Raw genomic sequence first — 15,396 nt, 5'->3', positions numbered from 1 at the left:
ATTAAGTAGCGCAGAGCCGAACCAATCACAGCCGCAGCGGCACGTCACGTGACTTGTTACGTACAGCACAAGTGCCAAGCCGTACATGTGTAGTTGTTTGGGAAGCAGCCAGCCGGGCTGCCCAGGTAATGGAGGAAATGAGTGTGCCGACTAGAGAAAAATCAACCGAGAGCGTGGGTGACCAGGTTACCGAAGAGAAAAGAGATGATGGTTCCAATGCCGGAGAGACTGTCGAACGGAAGGGCCATAGAAGTTCCCTAGTGCGAAGGTATTTCGTAGTGATGTGTCGGTCGCGAACGAAATGGCTTTTAGAGCCGGATTTTTGACGTGAACGACGCGAGCCAGCTCCTTATCGCGAGCCGTGGGTTTTTTTTTTCTTTCCTTCTCTCACCCTCTCTCTCGCACTTTTTTTCCGCTTCACTCCGCACGCGAGCCTTGTGCTTTGCGCTGGGAAGAGGGGGTAGGGGCAGTAGTTACACTCGCAGTAGCACAGGAACAGAGCGGGAGGGAGAGAGAGAGAAAGAGAGCCAGGGACAACAACGTCACATTAGAAAGGTATAGTAATCATCCACAACTATTTTCAGTTGTGGATGATAAAGGATTCAGAAAGTTCAGAAAGCTATACAACAAGGAGAGATTGAGAATTACCTTTTAGTTCTCAGTTTATTTGATATTGACAAAAGTTAGTCAATTTTGTCTGTTCTTCTGTAAAACAAACGAAGATTTATTTTTAGAATTAAAATTTTGTTTCTAAGTGGAATTGACAATTTAGTAGTCTGTTTTGTTTGTTCTATTTTGAAACTTAAACACTTTAGCGGCTGCCTTTTGTGTAGTTTGCAATATTTGCCTTTATTTATCTGAAAAAGTCTCATGTTCCTTAAGTACATCTACCCTGTTGAACTTATTATGGGAAATAAATATTAAAATCAAGACAACCTGCTGATTATTTCACATTTTACTTGTGAGCAACGGCACATTTAAATCTTACAAATATAGTTATTTGGCTTATATCGTGATGTATATCGTTATCGCCTGAAATGAAAAAAAATATCGTGATATGAAAAAATCTTATATCGCCCAGCTCTACCCACAGCACGTTTTTGAGAAAAATCTAATATTTTTGTCCTTGAAGATCATTTCAGAATTTTTAATGCGCTGCAGGAACCCTGTTCTGTGTGAGTGAAGAACAGCCAAGTCTCCTCCTCTGATAAACCTCCACATGTACCACTGAAAACAGTTAAATTAGTTTGAATCTGAAATCATGGCTCAAACTACTTGTTCTGAGACCAATTCTTCATTTTTCACACCAAACTGTTTAATAAGACAAACTTTACAAAAAGTTCATCAAATATAACTAACGCTTTAACATTATCAGGATTTCATAATACAAACTTCAAATCAACAGGAAAACAGCTGCAGAACATGTGGATCAAAATGAATTCATTAAAAAAAAAAAAAACACGTGGACTTCAAGGATACAGTAAATACACTAAAGTGAAAGGAGGAGCCAAAATTTGAAGGAATCTGAATTAAGTAAAAGTCACCTGTGATCTTTAAAATGGTCCTGATGTGTGCTGCTGTTTTTACCTTTCAACATTTCTTTGCTGCCACTGTGAAAACGAATGTGGTCTTTGCCCAATTAAATAAAGGTTACACTGACTCACTGCTTCATCTTCTGGTACAAACTGGCATTATATGGAAGTACAGCCCAAAACCAGTTTAGCTTGAGTTTCTTTTTTCTGGACATAAAGTCACAGCAGGTGTTGTTTCAAAGCTGGTGGACAGATTTAGTTCATTTTGGAAGTTTTAAGAGCAGCTGCTGTGAAAATATTTGCAGTTTTGGGAGAAAATGATTTAAGAGAAGGGATTACCACAGCAAAAGATTAAATATGAATGAAGGATCGAAATTTAACTGAGGTAACACATAAAATGAATACAACTACTAAACACTACTGTGTCCTAAGGGAACAAAGAATAAAATGTAACAGGGATAACATTTAAGAGAATTAAAATCCCTAAAAGGAAAAAACATGAACTTGATATGCATATCTATGCATGTAGCTTCCTAAATGTAACATTCAGGATTATTCACTGCAGCTCCAGAAATCAGAGCTACCTCATCAGATCCAAGTGTGACATCAGCTGACACTCTTTACAGGAGATTCCATCTGAACTCTGTGGAGCCTGATCTCAAGGTTTTTAGGTCCGACCATGAAACCAGAAGAGGAACTTTCTCTCTCTTCAGATTCATTGTGATCCAGTGATTTCAGTCCTTCATGATCAGGCTGATGTTTGCACAGAGCAGATAATGAAGTGAATGTTTTTGCACATTGGTAACAGTGAAACAGTTTATTTACAGCGTGGAATCGTTTGTGTTCGGAGTATGAACTGAGATTCCTGAAGCTCTTGTCACACTGGTCACAGCTGAAGTTCACTTCCATGTGTGTACGTTCATGTTGGTTACGATGACCTGATTGTGAGAAGCTTTTGTCACAGTGTCTGCACTTGTATGGTGTCTCTCCTGTGTGGATTCCCTTATGCTTTTTCATTGAGCTCATGTCCAGTGGTGAAGGATGACCCACACTGGTCACAGATGTGCTTTTTGACTCCACTGTGGAAGAGTTCATGTATTTTTAATGTACTTGGTGTGTGGAAGCCTCTCCCACATTCTTTGCAGTAGTTCATTTTGTCTCCAGTGTGTCTACGCTGATGTGTTTTTAGGTCCCGTTGATGAATGAAGTTTTTCCACAAAGGTCACAGAGAAACTATTTCCCACCACCACAGTGACAACAGGGTTGAGAACTGGATCCATGTGCTTTGCTCCACTTCTAAACAAAGACAGTGTAAGTCAGGGAATTCCTTCAACGTTTTTATCCTGAACGTCACCTGAAATAAGGAGCATCTCTGCCAATGTCCAATTACATTTTACTGTTTACATTATAACACTCAGCTTACTGAGAGAAAATGACTCTTAATTTTTCCAAACTGTTCATTCAGTAAAACTCCATTATTTTACTGATCAGACTTGTTCCAAACACTCAGGGTAAAACTACAAGATAAAAAACTAAATACATACCTCACAGTAACTGCACTTGTAGAGTTACTTTCTGGTGTGGATCTGTTGGTGAATATTTCGGTAGTGTTTGTCGCTAAAACTTTTTCCACAAAAGTAGCAACTGTACGCCTTAATTCCAAGGTGGGTAAGTAGATGCCTCTGTAAGTTGTCATTTTGAGCAAAAGCCTTACCACACAACTCACAGCTGTGTGCTTTAAATCCACTGTGGATGATTTGGTGTCTTTTTAAGTGTCCAGCCTGGGTAAAAGACTTTCCACACAAATCACAGTTGTACGCTTTAAATCCACTGTGGATGCGTTGGTGTCTTTTTAAGTCTCCAGCCAGGGTAAAAGACTTTCCACACAAGTCACAGTTGTACGCTTTAAATCCACTGTGGATGAGTTGGTGGTTTTTTAAGTGTCCAGCCTGGGTAAAAGACTTTCCACACAAGTCACAGTTGTACGCTTTAAATCCACTGTGGATGAGTTGGTGGTTTTTTAAGTGTCCAGCCTGGGTAAAAGACTTTCCACACAAGTCACAGCTGTAAGGTTTAACTCCACTGTGGATGATTTGGTGTCTTTTTAATTCTCCAGCCAGGGTAAAAGACTTTCCACACAAGTCACAGTTGTACGCTTTAACTCCACTGTGGATGAGTTGGTGTGTTTTTAAGTTTCCAGTCTGGTTAAAAGACTTTCCACACAAATCACAGCTGTAAGGTTTAACTCCACTGTGGACGAGTTGGTGTGTTTTTAAGTTTCCAGCCTGGGTAAAAGACTTTCCACACTCATCACAGCTGTAAGGTTTAACTCCACTGTGGATAAGTTGGTGTGTTTTTAGGCTTCGAGCCAGGGTAAAATCCTTCCCACACTCATCACAGCTGTAGGTTTTCTCTCCCTTTCTTCTGTGAGGTTTGTCGGCCTCCTGAGAGCGCTGACTTCTCGCTCCATGTTGGTCCTGCAGTGACAGAGATACAAACAGAGGCAGTGAGTGAAATGCAGTCGTGGAACAAACTGAAACTCCCTCCATTGGTGGAATCAAACATGTCAACAAACACATTGTAGGTGTGTTACCACCACCTTCTGGTGATAGTATCACATTACAATGATGTGACACAATGAGAGTTGTAATGAAAATGACATTATTGAAGAAATATTGATCTGAGTAGAGAAACTCTTTTACTTCAGAATTGTTTTTTAATTCAACTGATGATATTGTTGTTTCAATGTGTGTAGAGAAAATATGATCTTTGTATTTTCTTGTAACTTGTGTGGTTTTTGGTTGTGAATGTAGATTCTGTATATATGGAGGAGCCCAGGATGGAAAAGATAATGCTGCTGTTAATGGGTTTTTAAAAACCAACCAGCTGTACACACAGTTTCAATAACTGTGTAACTGTGATGTTTTTCTAACTTTTTGTGTTGAAGTCATTGTTTCCTCTGTAGTGGCTGAGCTGAGTCCAAATGGCTGAAATTGTTCTTCTGCTGCACCACCAGACTCTTCTCCTCCTGTTACTCAGCTGGGACACAAAAAGTATATATATGTATTTTATCCCTGACAAAAAGAAGCAGAGCAAATAAACATGACTAAACTCCTCAGTGACAACAATACCTATGAAGCTTCAAGGTGAAACCCCAGAAGCAACTACAAAAAGAAAGTCATCAGTTGCCTACTAGAACTTGAAAGGGAAAAACCACTGACCCCCTGCATATCACCGCCTTTACCCAGGGGATGCTACACCCTGCATATATGGACTTCCATAGATCCACAAAGACGGAGTCCCGATCAGTCTCAATGGTAGCAGTATAAACTCAGCCACCTGCAACATTTCAAGCACCTCATTATCATCCTAGCTCCCCTAGGATGGTAATGAGGTTTTTAAAAAAACATTTTGAAACTCACTTTGTTAATGTGGAATTCTAAAATTATTTTACAAATGTAGGATTTATTCTATAATTCATCATTTAAGCATCTAAGAATTCTGTATTTCGATGTGTGTGACTATTGTGGTTCTCCATATGGTGGTACAAATAGAGGACATAGAGGAAGTGGCACACATCACGAGGGGGTACATGTTGAAGGTGTTAACAACACACAGTGTGGTTGGCTGGGTTAACTCACAAGCAGAATTTATCTGTGCCTGACTACAATAAAGACTTTCTTCTTTAGATGTTTCTGAAACAAGAAGGTGTAGTAAACAGAGATTTGTTTCAGAAAAAGGGGAAAGTAATTGAAACGACATACATAAGCACAGAATGTTTTAATCCTACTAACACATACACACACATGCAATGAAGCTCATGAATACCAGATGGTATTTTAAGCCTGTGTTTCTGATTTTATCATCTTGCTCGGTTCACTTAGTGAGATGAGAAACGATATATGAACTAGTGGACAAATATTATATTAGGAAAGATGATTGAATGATAGCAAGGGTGAACAGAATGCAGCAGAGGGTTTAAATGAGTGAGACTAACAGATTCTTAGTTTCTTGTTCCTGATGATCAGATAACCGATGAGTTTGTTTGTTGGGAGCTGTTCTGATTGTACAGTCTGACAGCTGCAGGGAGGAAGGACCTGCAGAAACGCTCCTTCATGCATCTAGGATGCAGCAGTCTCTCACTGAAGGAGCTCTGCAGTTCAGCAACATTTACATGCATGGGGTGGGAGACTCTGTCCATCAGAGATGTTATTTTGGCCAGAGTACTTCTGTCTCCCACCACCTGCACTGGGTCCAGGGTGCATCCCAGAACAGAACAGTCGACTTCCGGGTCAGCCCCCTGAACGGCTTCGCCATGAACCTCTGTTCTACCGAGATCAGGGTTCTAGAATTATGTTCTTGGACTCTTATGCACTTGTGTTTGGACTGAGTGTTCCAGATTGTTTATTTGGTTGTTTAGTTTCAGTTGTGTAGTCAGCTTTGCTTCCTTTGTCTCGTTATGTCAGACTAGTGTCAGCTGTTTCCCTATGTGTTTCCACTTCCCCTAATCACCCTTGTGTGTATTTAGTCTGTGTGTTTCTGCTCATTCTTTGTCAGGTCGTCTGTTGTTCACGCCATGTTTCTAGATTTCATGTCCAAGCTTTTCATGTTGTTTGTTTTGTTCTTCCACTTTAGGTTAATGTTAGTTTTACTTCAGTTTGCCTTGCCCTAGGGCTGTTCGATATAACGATATATATCGGATGACGATATAAAAACGTCTATCGTTTCATTTTACGCTATCGTTTGTTTCGTGGTGTCGCAAAATAAACTGTTTACGGCAATATTTTTTCATCATTTTGATGGTCACTGTAGTGGCTATATTAATTTCTTAAAGTTCTCTCTTTCTCTTTTATTTAATATAACCACACTACAGACAGACAAGCACTTGTTTTTATGCGTTGTCGTTAGCAACAACGACGGTAAAACTCACGGCGTGTCCGCTTGTTTATTTTCCACATAAACCTTTCACAATAAAGCTCAAGATCCTGTTGAGACTTTTCAAAATAAAATGAATCACGTGAAAGATGCAGAGTATTTACGGATGAGAAGTAAAAAAGAGCCGTCAGGTGCTAAAAAATAAACCTTAGACTCAAACGTTAGAACAGACTTTTCCCCGCAGCACGCTGTGTAATAAATACTCACAAAGAAAACGGCGGCCGTTACAACCTATGTCTAAAAATGTATAGTTTCATGCATCGGTTAAAACGCTGGACTCTAGGTCCATGACGCCCATCTGGAAACACTTCACGCAAGTCGAGCTGCCCGAGATTCACAGAATTTACAGAAAATGTTGAATTTTTGTGATTTATATCGTTATCGGACGATAGATGTCTTAATATCGGGATATGAGATTTTGGTCATATCGCACAGCCCTACCTTGCCCTGTGTTGTACCTTTTTTTTTTTTTTTTTTTTTTTTTTTAAACCAGCCTCATTAAACGGCTCGCTTTTAGTTAATTCAAGTTTTGTTCCACGTTCCATTTTGTCTGCATTTTGGGTCCTCTACGTCACTCCATACAGTCTGCCTCTGCCAGACTGTGACAGCATTCCATGATATTCTCATTTTTCATATTGTATGACAGTTTGGACCCAAGCAGCACCACCTACAGTTCAGCCTGTGGTATCCTTATATAACAAATCTTTAAAAATAATGGATAAATCTGTTCAATGGTATCATTTAGGGCTGCACAGTTAAACACTAGAAAATCGCAATCTCAATTCATACTTATGTGCGATCTCATTTCCAAATGACAAAGATGGAAAAAGAAAAAAAAAAGATGACGATTGTACCTCATTTTGATCAGGGACATAAGCTGCATGAAAACAAGCGCTCACCAGGGGTCGCAAAATTTCAAAATCTCTGGTAGCCCTTCGGGCAGGGACTCTTCAGTTTTTGGTAGCCCAAAAATAAATTTAAGTAGCCCGAATAAAAAAGAGAGCAATTTTTTGATTGATGTTTTGTTTCCTGTTTTGTTTCCTTTACAATATTATACTTTAATGTATAATATTGTAACGGAAACAAAACATTAATCAAAAAATTGTTGAAACACAAATTACAACATTGAATAAAAATTACAATCATCAACTCAAATACTTGGTTCTAATTGAATAGAAATTTCTATGAACTTGTAAGAACTGTAGAACATGAATCATTCTGTATCAGATCCTGAATTTGAAATTTCCACTGAAGTCACGGGTAAGAGGCAAGTGGAACCAAGATCTAGGCCATTTGCTTTTTGAATTTTGCAAAGACTGCTAAATTTTTTTTAAATCTCTTGCTGCATTTTGTATAAGTTCATACTCAAGGTTAAAAACAAAACAAAACACTAAAGCTATTCTGTTATACCTCTATGCACTACACCCAAAATATTTCATAGTTCAGCAATACTGATCAATCTAATTTACTTAAACCTACACCATCCTCCCTATTCTGGTATTCTAAACAGTACTTAGCAAAAATAATAGGAAACCACCCCCCCACCCCCCCACCCCCGCCTTATAATGCTTAATTGACATAATCTACTGTATTTTTTGCACTGAAAGGCACACTTAAAATCCTTCTATTTTCTCAAAAATCATCAGTGCGCCTTATAAACTGGTGCACCTTATGTATGAATTCTGGCTGTGTTTACTGACCTCGAACAGATTTTATGTGGTACACGGTTATTAGGTTTATATTGCCATTTATGCTTAGAAACATATACTCATATATGCTTAAAAGTATACAATCATTTGTAGATTGGAAGAATGTCTCATCCTAGGAGGTCTGCAGTAACTCTGTGCACCGTGAAAAGGTTTACTCCTCTATCTGAATGTTCTGGCATAGATCACACACCTCCTAGGGTCATGAGAGAGGTTGAGTCTTCTCTTTCGAATATATGGTATACCAAACACACCTATATTTGTTTAAGTAGAAATGCCTTTTGTTTAAGTGAACTGCTGGACTTCCTGGCACCAACAGGTCTAAGTGAGTCTTCACGGGGTCACATCTTGACCCATCACACACACACACACACACACACACATGTCTGGTTTGCTATCCTCGTGGGGACATCCCATTGACATAATGCTTTCCCTAGCCCCTTACCCTAACCCTAACCATTAAAAATGAATGCCTAACCCTAACCCTTACCCTAAACCTAACCATAACCTAATTGTAACCCTGACAGTAAAACCGCATTTTGAGTGTGAAAATTGCTTTCAACCCCGAGGGGACCTGGATTTTGGTCCCCACGGTGCAGAAAGTCCCCACCAGGATAGTAAAAGTCAGATTTTGGTCCCCACCAGGATAGTACGAACCCGTACACACACACACACACACACACACACACACACACACACACGGTACTCTTTGTTCATATGTATGCCTATGTAAGACGTCAAATGTTAATGAACCTATGCATATTCATGTAACCTCAATAAAGAGTGCTACGGGGGAGCTAACTGAGAGTGACTGGTGTCCGAGCGGAAGGAACGGCGCTCTTCACAGTTCTCTCCCTCGTGCACGAGATTACACAAAGAGCTCTGGTGACTTGCGTCTTCCTTTTGCCATTGTAGTGGAATTGTCTTGTCATTCCAGCAATAGGTCTGTGCTAGACAAATCTATCAATGGCGCTCAAAAATCTGTCAAAAAATGTTTTAGTAGACTTTGCTAAGCTACGAAGCCGCAACGCTTGATGGATTGTCGGAGCATTACAGCTACCGTAGTCAGGAGCCTCACAACTCATAGTAATCTGAGTCCAAAACTACGTCCCCTTAACGTCCCAAAGTCAAACGAACACTGAGAGTTAAAAACTAAGTTCTTTCATGTTTAATAAGATGATCAGCACTGCTGCATTACCAGGTGTAACAATTAAGTTCAACATCCAGGCATCCAAGAAAAAATAATTTATTAAATTTAACGGAGTTAAAGGTTAGCAGGAAATGAGCAGGAAGTTAGCTTGCTGGTTTCGCTAGTTACCTAAACATGATGTATCATGTTCGGACTGAGAGATTTCTGGAAAAAAATAAAACGTACAGCCCTGCTATGACTTCCAACATAAATGACGACTAAAAAATACACAACAGTGAACTTTGTAGGGTTACTGAAGTTGGGCTAGCTGGTATATAATGCTGTGCTAGTGATCGCTAGCAATACAGCTATGTTAGCATAACAAAGCATATGACATTGAGGCTGGAGGATGAACGCCAACTTTTTTCTACTCGATAAAATTTCCCGATGTTTTTTTTGGCAAATGCAATCGCATGGAAATACGCTGTAAATGGACCAAACTTCAGTAGGGGAGAACAACTGAGATAATCCATTCACAATACGAGGTTAGTCACTAATGTAAGATAAGAAAACCTTTATTAGTCCCACACATGGGAAATCTGTTTTGTTACAGCAGAAAGTGGAAAGTGCAAAGTTAGCATAACAATGAAAGGGAATGTTGTATTTCCTAAAAATAGATCCCAAAGGCAGCATGTACAAGGAGAACAGAGTTGGACCCAAAACAGAGCCCTGTGGCACACCACAACACACAGGGGTGGAGGAAGAGAAAAAGACAACAGAAAAAGACCTCTCTGACAAATAAGATTTAAACCATGATAAAACCATGCCTTTTAGACCAACAACGTGTTCAAGTCTCGATAAAAGAAGGCTGTGATCAACTGTGTCAAAGGCAGCCATCAATTCTAAAAGGACTAAAACAACAGAGCAACCTGAGTCGACAGTTAAAAGAAGATCATTAAAAACTTGTAAAAGCGCAGTCTCAGTACTGTGAAGAGATTTAAAACCAGACTGGAACACTTCACAAATGCCATGAGTGTCTAAAAAGGTCTGAAGTTGCTTGAAAACAACCTTTTCCAAACTTTTGGACTTAAGAGAGTTTAGAAATTGGCCTGAAGTTAGAAAGTACATTTGGATCAAGAATTTTCTTCTTAGTAATGGGTTGCACAACAGCATGTTTGGAAACAGCTGGTACACAACCTGTTGACAATGAAGTATTTAATAAAAATAAAATACTAGGCCCAATGGCATGAAGAGTTTCTTTAAGGAGGCGAGAAGGAAGAATATCTTGTGGGGAATTAAACGGTCTTAAGTGATCAATTACTTCCTTCAGTGCAGAAAATGTCAAAGGCTCAAACTGCTGAAAAACAGCCGAGCATTTACAAGGTGGATCTAGGTCTAACACTGCCTGGGAATACAGTGTTCGTAAGGTTGAGCTTTTTTTAATGAAGTGATTCAAAAAAGTGCAAAGGAAGCCTCCATAGTAGGGCTGGGCCATATTATACCGTTCACGGTAATACCGGTATAATGTTTGGCAACGATAGGAAAATGAAATATCGCGATAGAATATGGGTCAAATGCGCATGCATAGTGCCTTTGTTTTCAATCGCACATGGCCGATTGTTGAGTGAAACGGATGAACCAGAATTAGTTTGTAAAAATGGTGCCACTTCAGTGATGTGGATCTGGTTTGGTGTTTGTCCGTCAGATACACAACAAAGCACTTTTTTTTTGTAGAACATGCAAGTGGCCATCGTTATTGCCGTATTTGTCGGACTAAGGTGCTCGTAAATCTGGGAGTAATCTGGGTCCTAAACTCCGTCCGTTTCAGGTCACAAAGTCAAACACTGCAGCATCACTAAGAGTTAAAAACGGTCTAAATTCTTTCATCTTTAATGAAATGATCAGCATTGCTGCTTTACCAGGTGTAACTATGAAGCTTAAGATCCAGGCACCCATGAAAACAGAATTTATTACATTTAACGGAGTTAGAAGTTAGCAGGAAGCTAGCGGAAGTTAGCTCGCTAGTTTCGCTAGTTACCCAAGCATGATATAGCATGTTCTGCCTGAGAGATTTCTGAAAAAATTCAAACGTACAGCTCTGCTATCACTTCCAACATAAACGAAGACAGGAAGCTACACAGCAGTGACGTTTGTAAGGTTACTGAAGTTGGGCTAGCTGGTATATAATGATGTGCTACGTGATCGCTAGCGACACAGCTATGTTAGCATAACATAAACAGTGAAGCTGGAGGATGAACGCTAACACTTTTCCTCTCAATAAAAGTTAACGTGAAGTTTCCTGATGGTTAGAGACAAGTGCAATCACATAGCAGGATGCTGTAAACGGACCAAACTTCAGTCAGGAGAACAACTGAGATAATCCATCCACAATAGAAGGTTAGTCATTAACCTACTGCAACAACATGGGAATAGAGCAGCTGTGATAGAATACAGCATTAATGAATCAATGGTACAGAAGTTGAGGAAGCAAGAAGAATGAGTTGAATAAAGTTTGATTTATCTGACTGCTTTGTTTCGCTTAATGTGTGTTATAATCCTGTGCACCCTATGGTCCGAAAAATATGTATTTGACTTTTTTATTTGGCACACTGCAGTTTAATGTTACAAAGCACCTCTTTTTAACTTCAGTGGATATTATACATGGTTATGCTCAGGATATGTCAGCCCATTTCTACTGGAAATGCCTTTTGGTTAAACCTTCAGCAAGGAATTTGCATTTGCACTGTTAAATGTTTATATAGCTTTAATGCACATAAAAAAAACAGCTGCTTGTTTAAGTGAAAATAAATGGATGGTGTTTTTTGCGCTGGTAAAGTTGTGGAGTTGTATTTTGTTTCGCATCAATTATATCGTCAGTTATATCGTTATCGCAAATTTTCAAATATATATCGTGATAAATATTTTTGGCCATATCGCCCTGCTCTACTCCATAGGAACAGAATCAAATCACAGAATTAAAAATATTAAAAAGAACTCGGGGCTTATGAAAGTTGGTAGAAATTACACCGGATAGGAAAGCAGATTTTGCAGGTTTAACAGTTTTCTGATATTTTCTTAAGCAGTCACGCAGGATGCCCCAAGGCCCCGTGGAGCTTGTTTTCTTTACATTTTCTCTCTGCACGTCGACATTCACGTCTGAGAGCGCGGGTGGTTTCATTCAGCCAAGGTTGATGTGAAGATTTGGTGCGTTTAGTCCTTAGTAGCTTAACGTAGCTTGCCATCACCAGTGTGTGAATGTGTGTGTGAATGGGTGGATGACTGGATATGTAAAGCGCTTTGGGGTCCTTAGGGACTAGTAAAGCGCTATATAAATACAGGCCATTTACCATTTAGTGGAGCAACAGAGTCAAGGATGTGGAGCATATTGAGATAAATGGTTTGCTAGGTCATCAGCTAATAGTTTTGCACCGGGGTTGATATCACAGAGGACCGAGTTAGTAAAAGCAGAGGAAAAGCGAGCAGCAGTCACTGAATTTATCATGCGCATCTGATGCACAGGTCGCTCGCTGTACAACTCCATGTTACGCACTGTACATAACTGGAAAATGATCCGATATCCCACAGTGCTTGATTTCTGTAATACAGACATCAAGACCATATGCCAGCACCAGATCAACTGTATGACCTTTCTCGTGAGTTGGATCACTCACCCACTGAGTGAGATTAAAAGTGTCAATAAGGGCAAGGAAATCTTTTACTAGTGGTCCAGTCTCACAGCATACATGGATGTTAAAATCACCAGCAATTAAAACACGGTCATAACGTAACATAAGATTCCCCAGTAAGTCAGCAAAATTGAGATTAAAATCCTTAACACATTTCGGTGGACGATAAACCACCGCGCAGACAGCTGATGGGGCGCAGTTCATTTCCAAAAGCTGCCCCTCAAAGCTGGCATATGAAACAGGTGGCAGTTGCCGACAGCAAAAATCATTTTTAAATACTAAAGCTAGCCCTCCACCTCTACCATTGGTCTGGGGAGAGCTGAAAAATGAACAATCGGGGGGGAAGGAGTTCCGAGAAAGAAGAAAACTCACCGCATCCAAGCCAAGTTTCCATCAGGAATATAAAATCCAGTCCCGACGAGATATAAAAGTCATTTAGGATGAAAGTCAGCCGATCAGCTGATCATTGATCAGTTTCATGATTGAAGTAGCAACAGGAGATCCTCACAGATGCTGTCTTTACAAAAGATAAAAATAAAAACTAGGCCATTGTTTATTGGCAGACCAAGACTGTGATGATAAAAGGCTTGATTTTCGACATAGTGTTTTTAGTGATGACATTTCTGGCAATATGCCGTTTTTGTTTATTTGCCGAACATATCTCCAAAAATGCACGTCATTGTTGAGAAACTGCACAGCACAGCACACTGGTTTTGCATGCGTGAGGTCGGGTCCAGGATCCAAGACTACAACAGAAAAGCCAATCAGCTGATCACTGATCAGTTTCATGATTGAAGTAGCAACAGAAGAGGGAGGGGGAGAGAAGAAGAGGCAGTCGCTCCATATATCGGTTGTTAAGCTTAGCGTGGGAATGCTTTCTTGCTTTCTCTGGGACAGCTTTCTCGGAGATTAAATGCTGGTTTCATAGCGATGCTCCAAATGCTCCACCAGACCACCGACAGCTCTCTTACGCCACAGCCGCTCTATCACGTGACGCATGCTGCTCCGACGTGCTAAGGTTATGAGCTGGGCTACACTATGTCGCAAGTTTTTGTGAAGTGCTTTTGTGATATTTAAAGGATTGGATTAAATTTTGTATGTCTTTTCGATAACCGATCGAGTAATTTAGGTGAGTATCGGACCAATACGTAATATCGGATCTGTCCGTCTCAAATCTCAACTGCAGGGGCAGAATAATCCCCTAGTCTGCGGAAAAACATATCTCAGGGCAGTCTACCCCTGAAATTGAAGCAAGAAGAGGAGGAAGAACGCAGAGAATCACCCAACACGGAAGACACTGAGTGTTAAAGTAGAGAATGTCAAAAGCTCCTACAACAGAAGTTCTAGTTTTAGTACAGAGAGTAGAAAGAAACACAGGTGAAGATGGTTTTGTGGGAGAGCAAAAAACACTTAGCCAGATTAATGTGTTTAGTATGGGACTGACACTTGTAGAGTATATTTTAATGGAATAGACGTAGACTACATTGAAGTGGAAACACCAGCTGAATAGTGTGAGTGTAGCCTGAAGCTATTCAATTCAATTCAATTTTATTTATATAGCGCCAAATCACAACAAAAGTCGCCTCAAGGCACTTCATAGGTACAGAGAAAAACCCAACAATCATATGACCCCCTATGAGCAAGCACTTTGGCGACAGTGGGAAGGAAAAACTCCCTTTTAACAGGAAGAAACCTCCGGCAGAACCAGGCTCAGGGTGGGGCGGCCTTCTGCTGCGACCGGTTGGGGTGAGAGAAGGAAAACAGGATGAAAGACATGTTGTTCACTGATGGTGGCGCTGTCACTTGATGTTCGCTCGCTCTGCGGTAGAGTATCACTTCCTGTTCCTGCTCAAACACCATGGTGTTTCTGAGTAGCTTATTTGCTTAGCAATTTAATTAAAACTTTTAAATACATTCTTTTTTTCATAGTACAATCTTCACGTGCTTCATCCGAAGCACACTTTCTGTGTACTCACTACGTAGAGCTGGGCGATAGAACGATAACGACATGTATTGCGAAATAACTTTTTCTCGATAGAAAAATTAAACTATTGCGATAGGCCTCATCTCTCTTGTCCTCTTAAAAACAAAAAAAAAAAAAGAGAAAAGCCAATCAAAATTAAGTAGCGCAGAGCCGAACCAATCACAGCCGCAGCGTCACGTCACGTGACTTGTTACGTACAGCACAAGTGCCAAGGCGCACATGTGTATTTGTTTGGGAAGCAGCCAGCCGGGCTGCCCAGGTAATGTAGGAAATAAGTGCGCCGACTAGAGAAAAATCAACCGAGAGCGTGACCGAAGGTTACCGAAGAAAAAACAGATGATGGTTCCAATGCCGGAGAGCTTGTCGAATGGAAGAGCCATAGAAGTTCCGTAGTGTGAAGGTATTTCGGCTATTTCAAGTCTGA

The 15,396-nt window shown here is 40.2% G+C and overlaps 1 protein-coding gene across 1 annotated transcript; it reads right to left on the bottom strand.

Moving 5' to 3' along the window:
• Window positions 1–1,506: 1,506 nt before the first annotated feature.
• On the bottom strand, window positions 1,507–4,081 carry LOC134623906 (zinc finger protein 492-like). Its single transcript, XM_065470232.1, has 2 exons — window positions 3,077–4,081; window positions 1,507–2,828 (listed from the first exon to the last, which is right to left on the bottom strand). The coding sequence occupies exon 1, from the start codon at window positions 4,079–4,081 to the stop codon at window positions 3,101–3,103; it is 981 nt and encodes a 326-aa protein (XP_065326304.1). The 3' UTR covers window positions 1,507–2,828; window positions 3,077–3,100.
• Between the last annotated feature and the right edge of the window lie 11,315 nt (window positions 4,082–15,396).

The sequence above is a fragment of the Pelmatolapia mariae genome, linkage group LG3_W (assembly GCF_036321145.2).
Source record: "Pelmatolapia mariae isolate MD_Pm_ZW linkage group LG3_W, Pm_UMD_F_2, whole genome shotgun sequence".
Taxonomy (NCBI): domain Eukaryota; kingdom Metazoa; phylum Chordata; class Actinopteri; order Cichliformes; family Cichlidae; genus Pelmatolapia; species Pelmatolapia mariae.
Note: the sequence above shows the minus strand (reverse complement) of the source record. Positions and strands in the feature narration are given on the sequence as shown.

What these genes read in the sequence shown, in the direction of transcription:
- LOC134623906 (XM_065470232.1), bottom strand. Translation starts at nt 4,081, where the DNA reads ATGGAGGGAGTTTCAGTTTGTTCCACGACTGCATTTCACTCACTGCCT.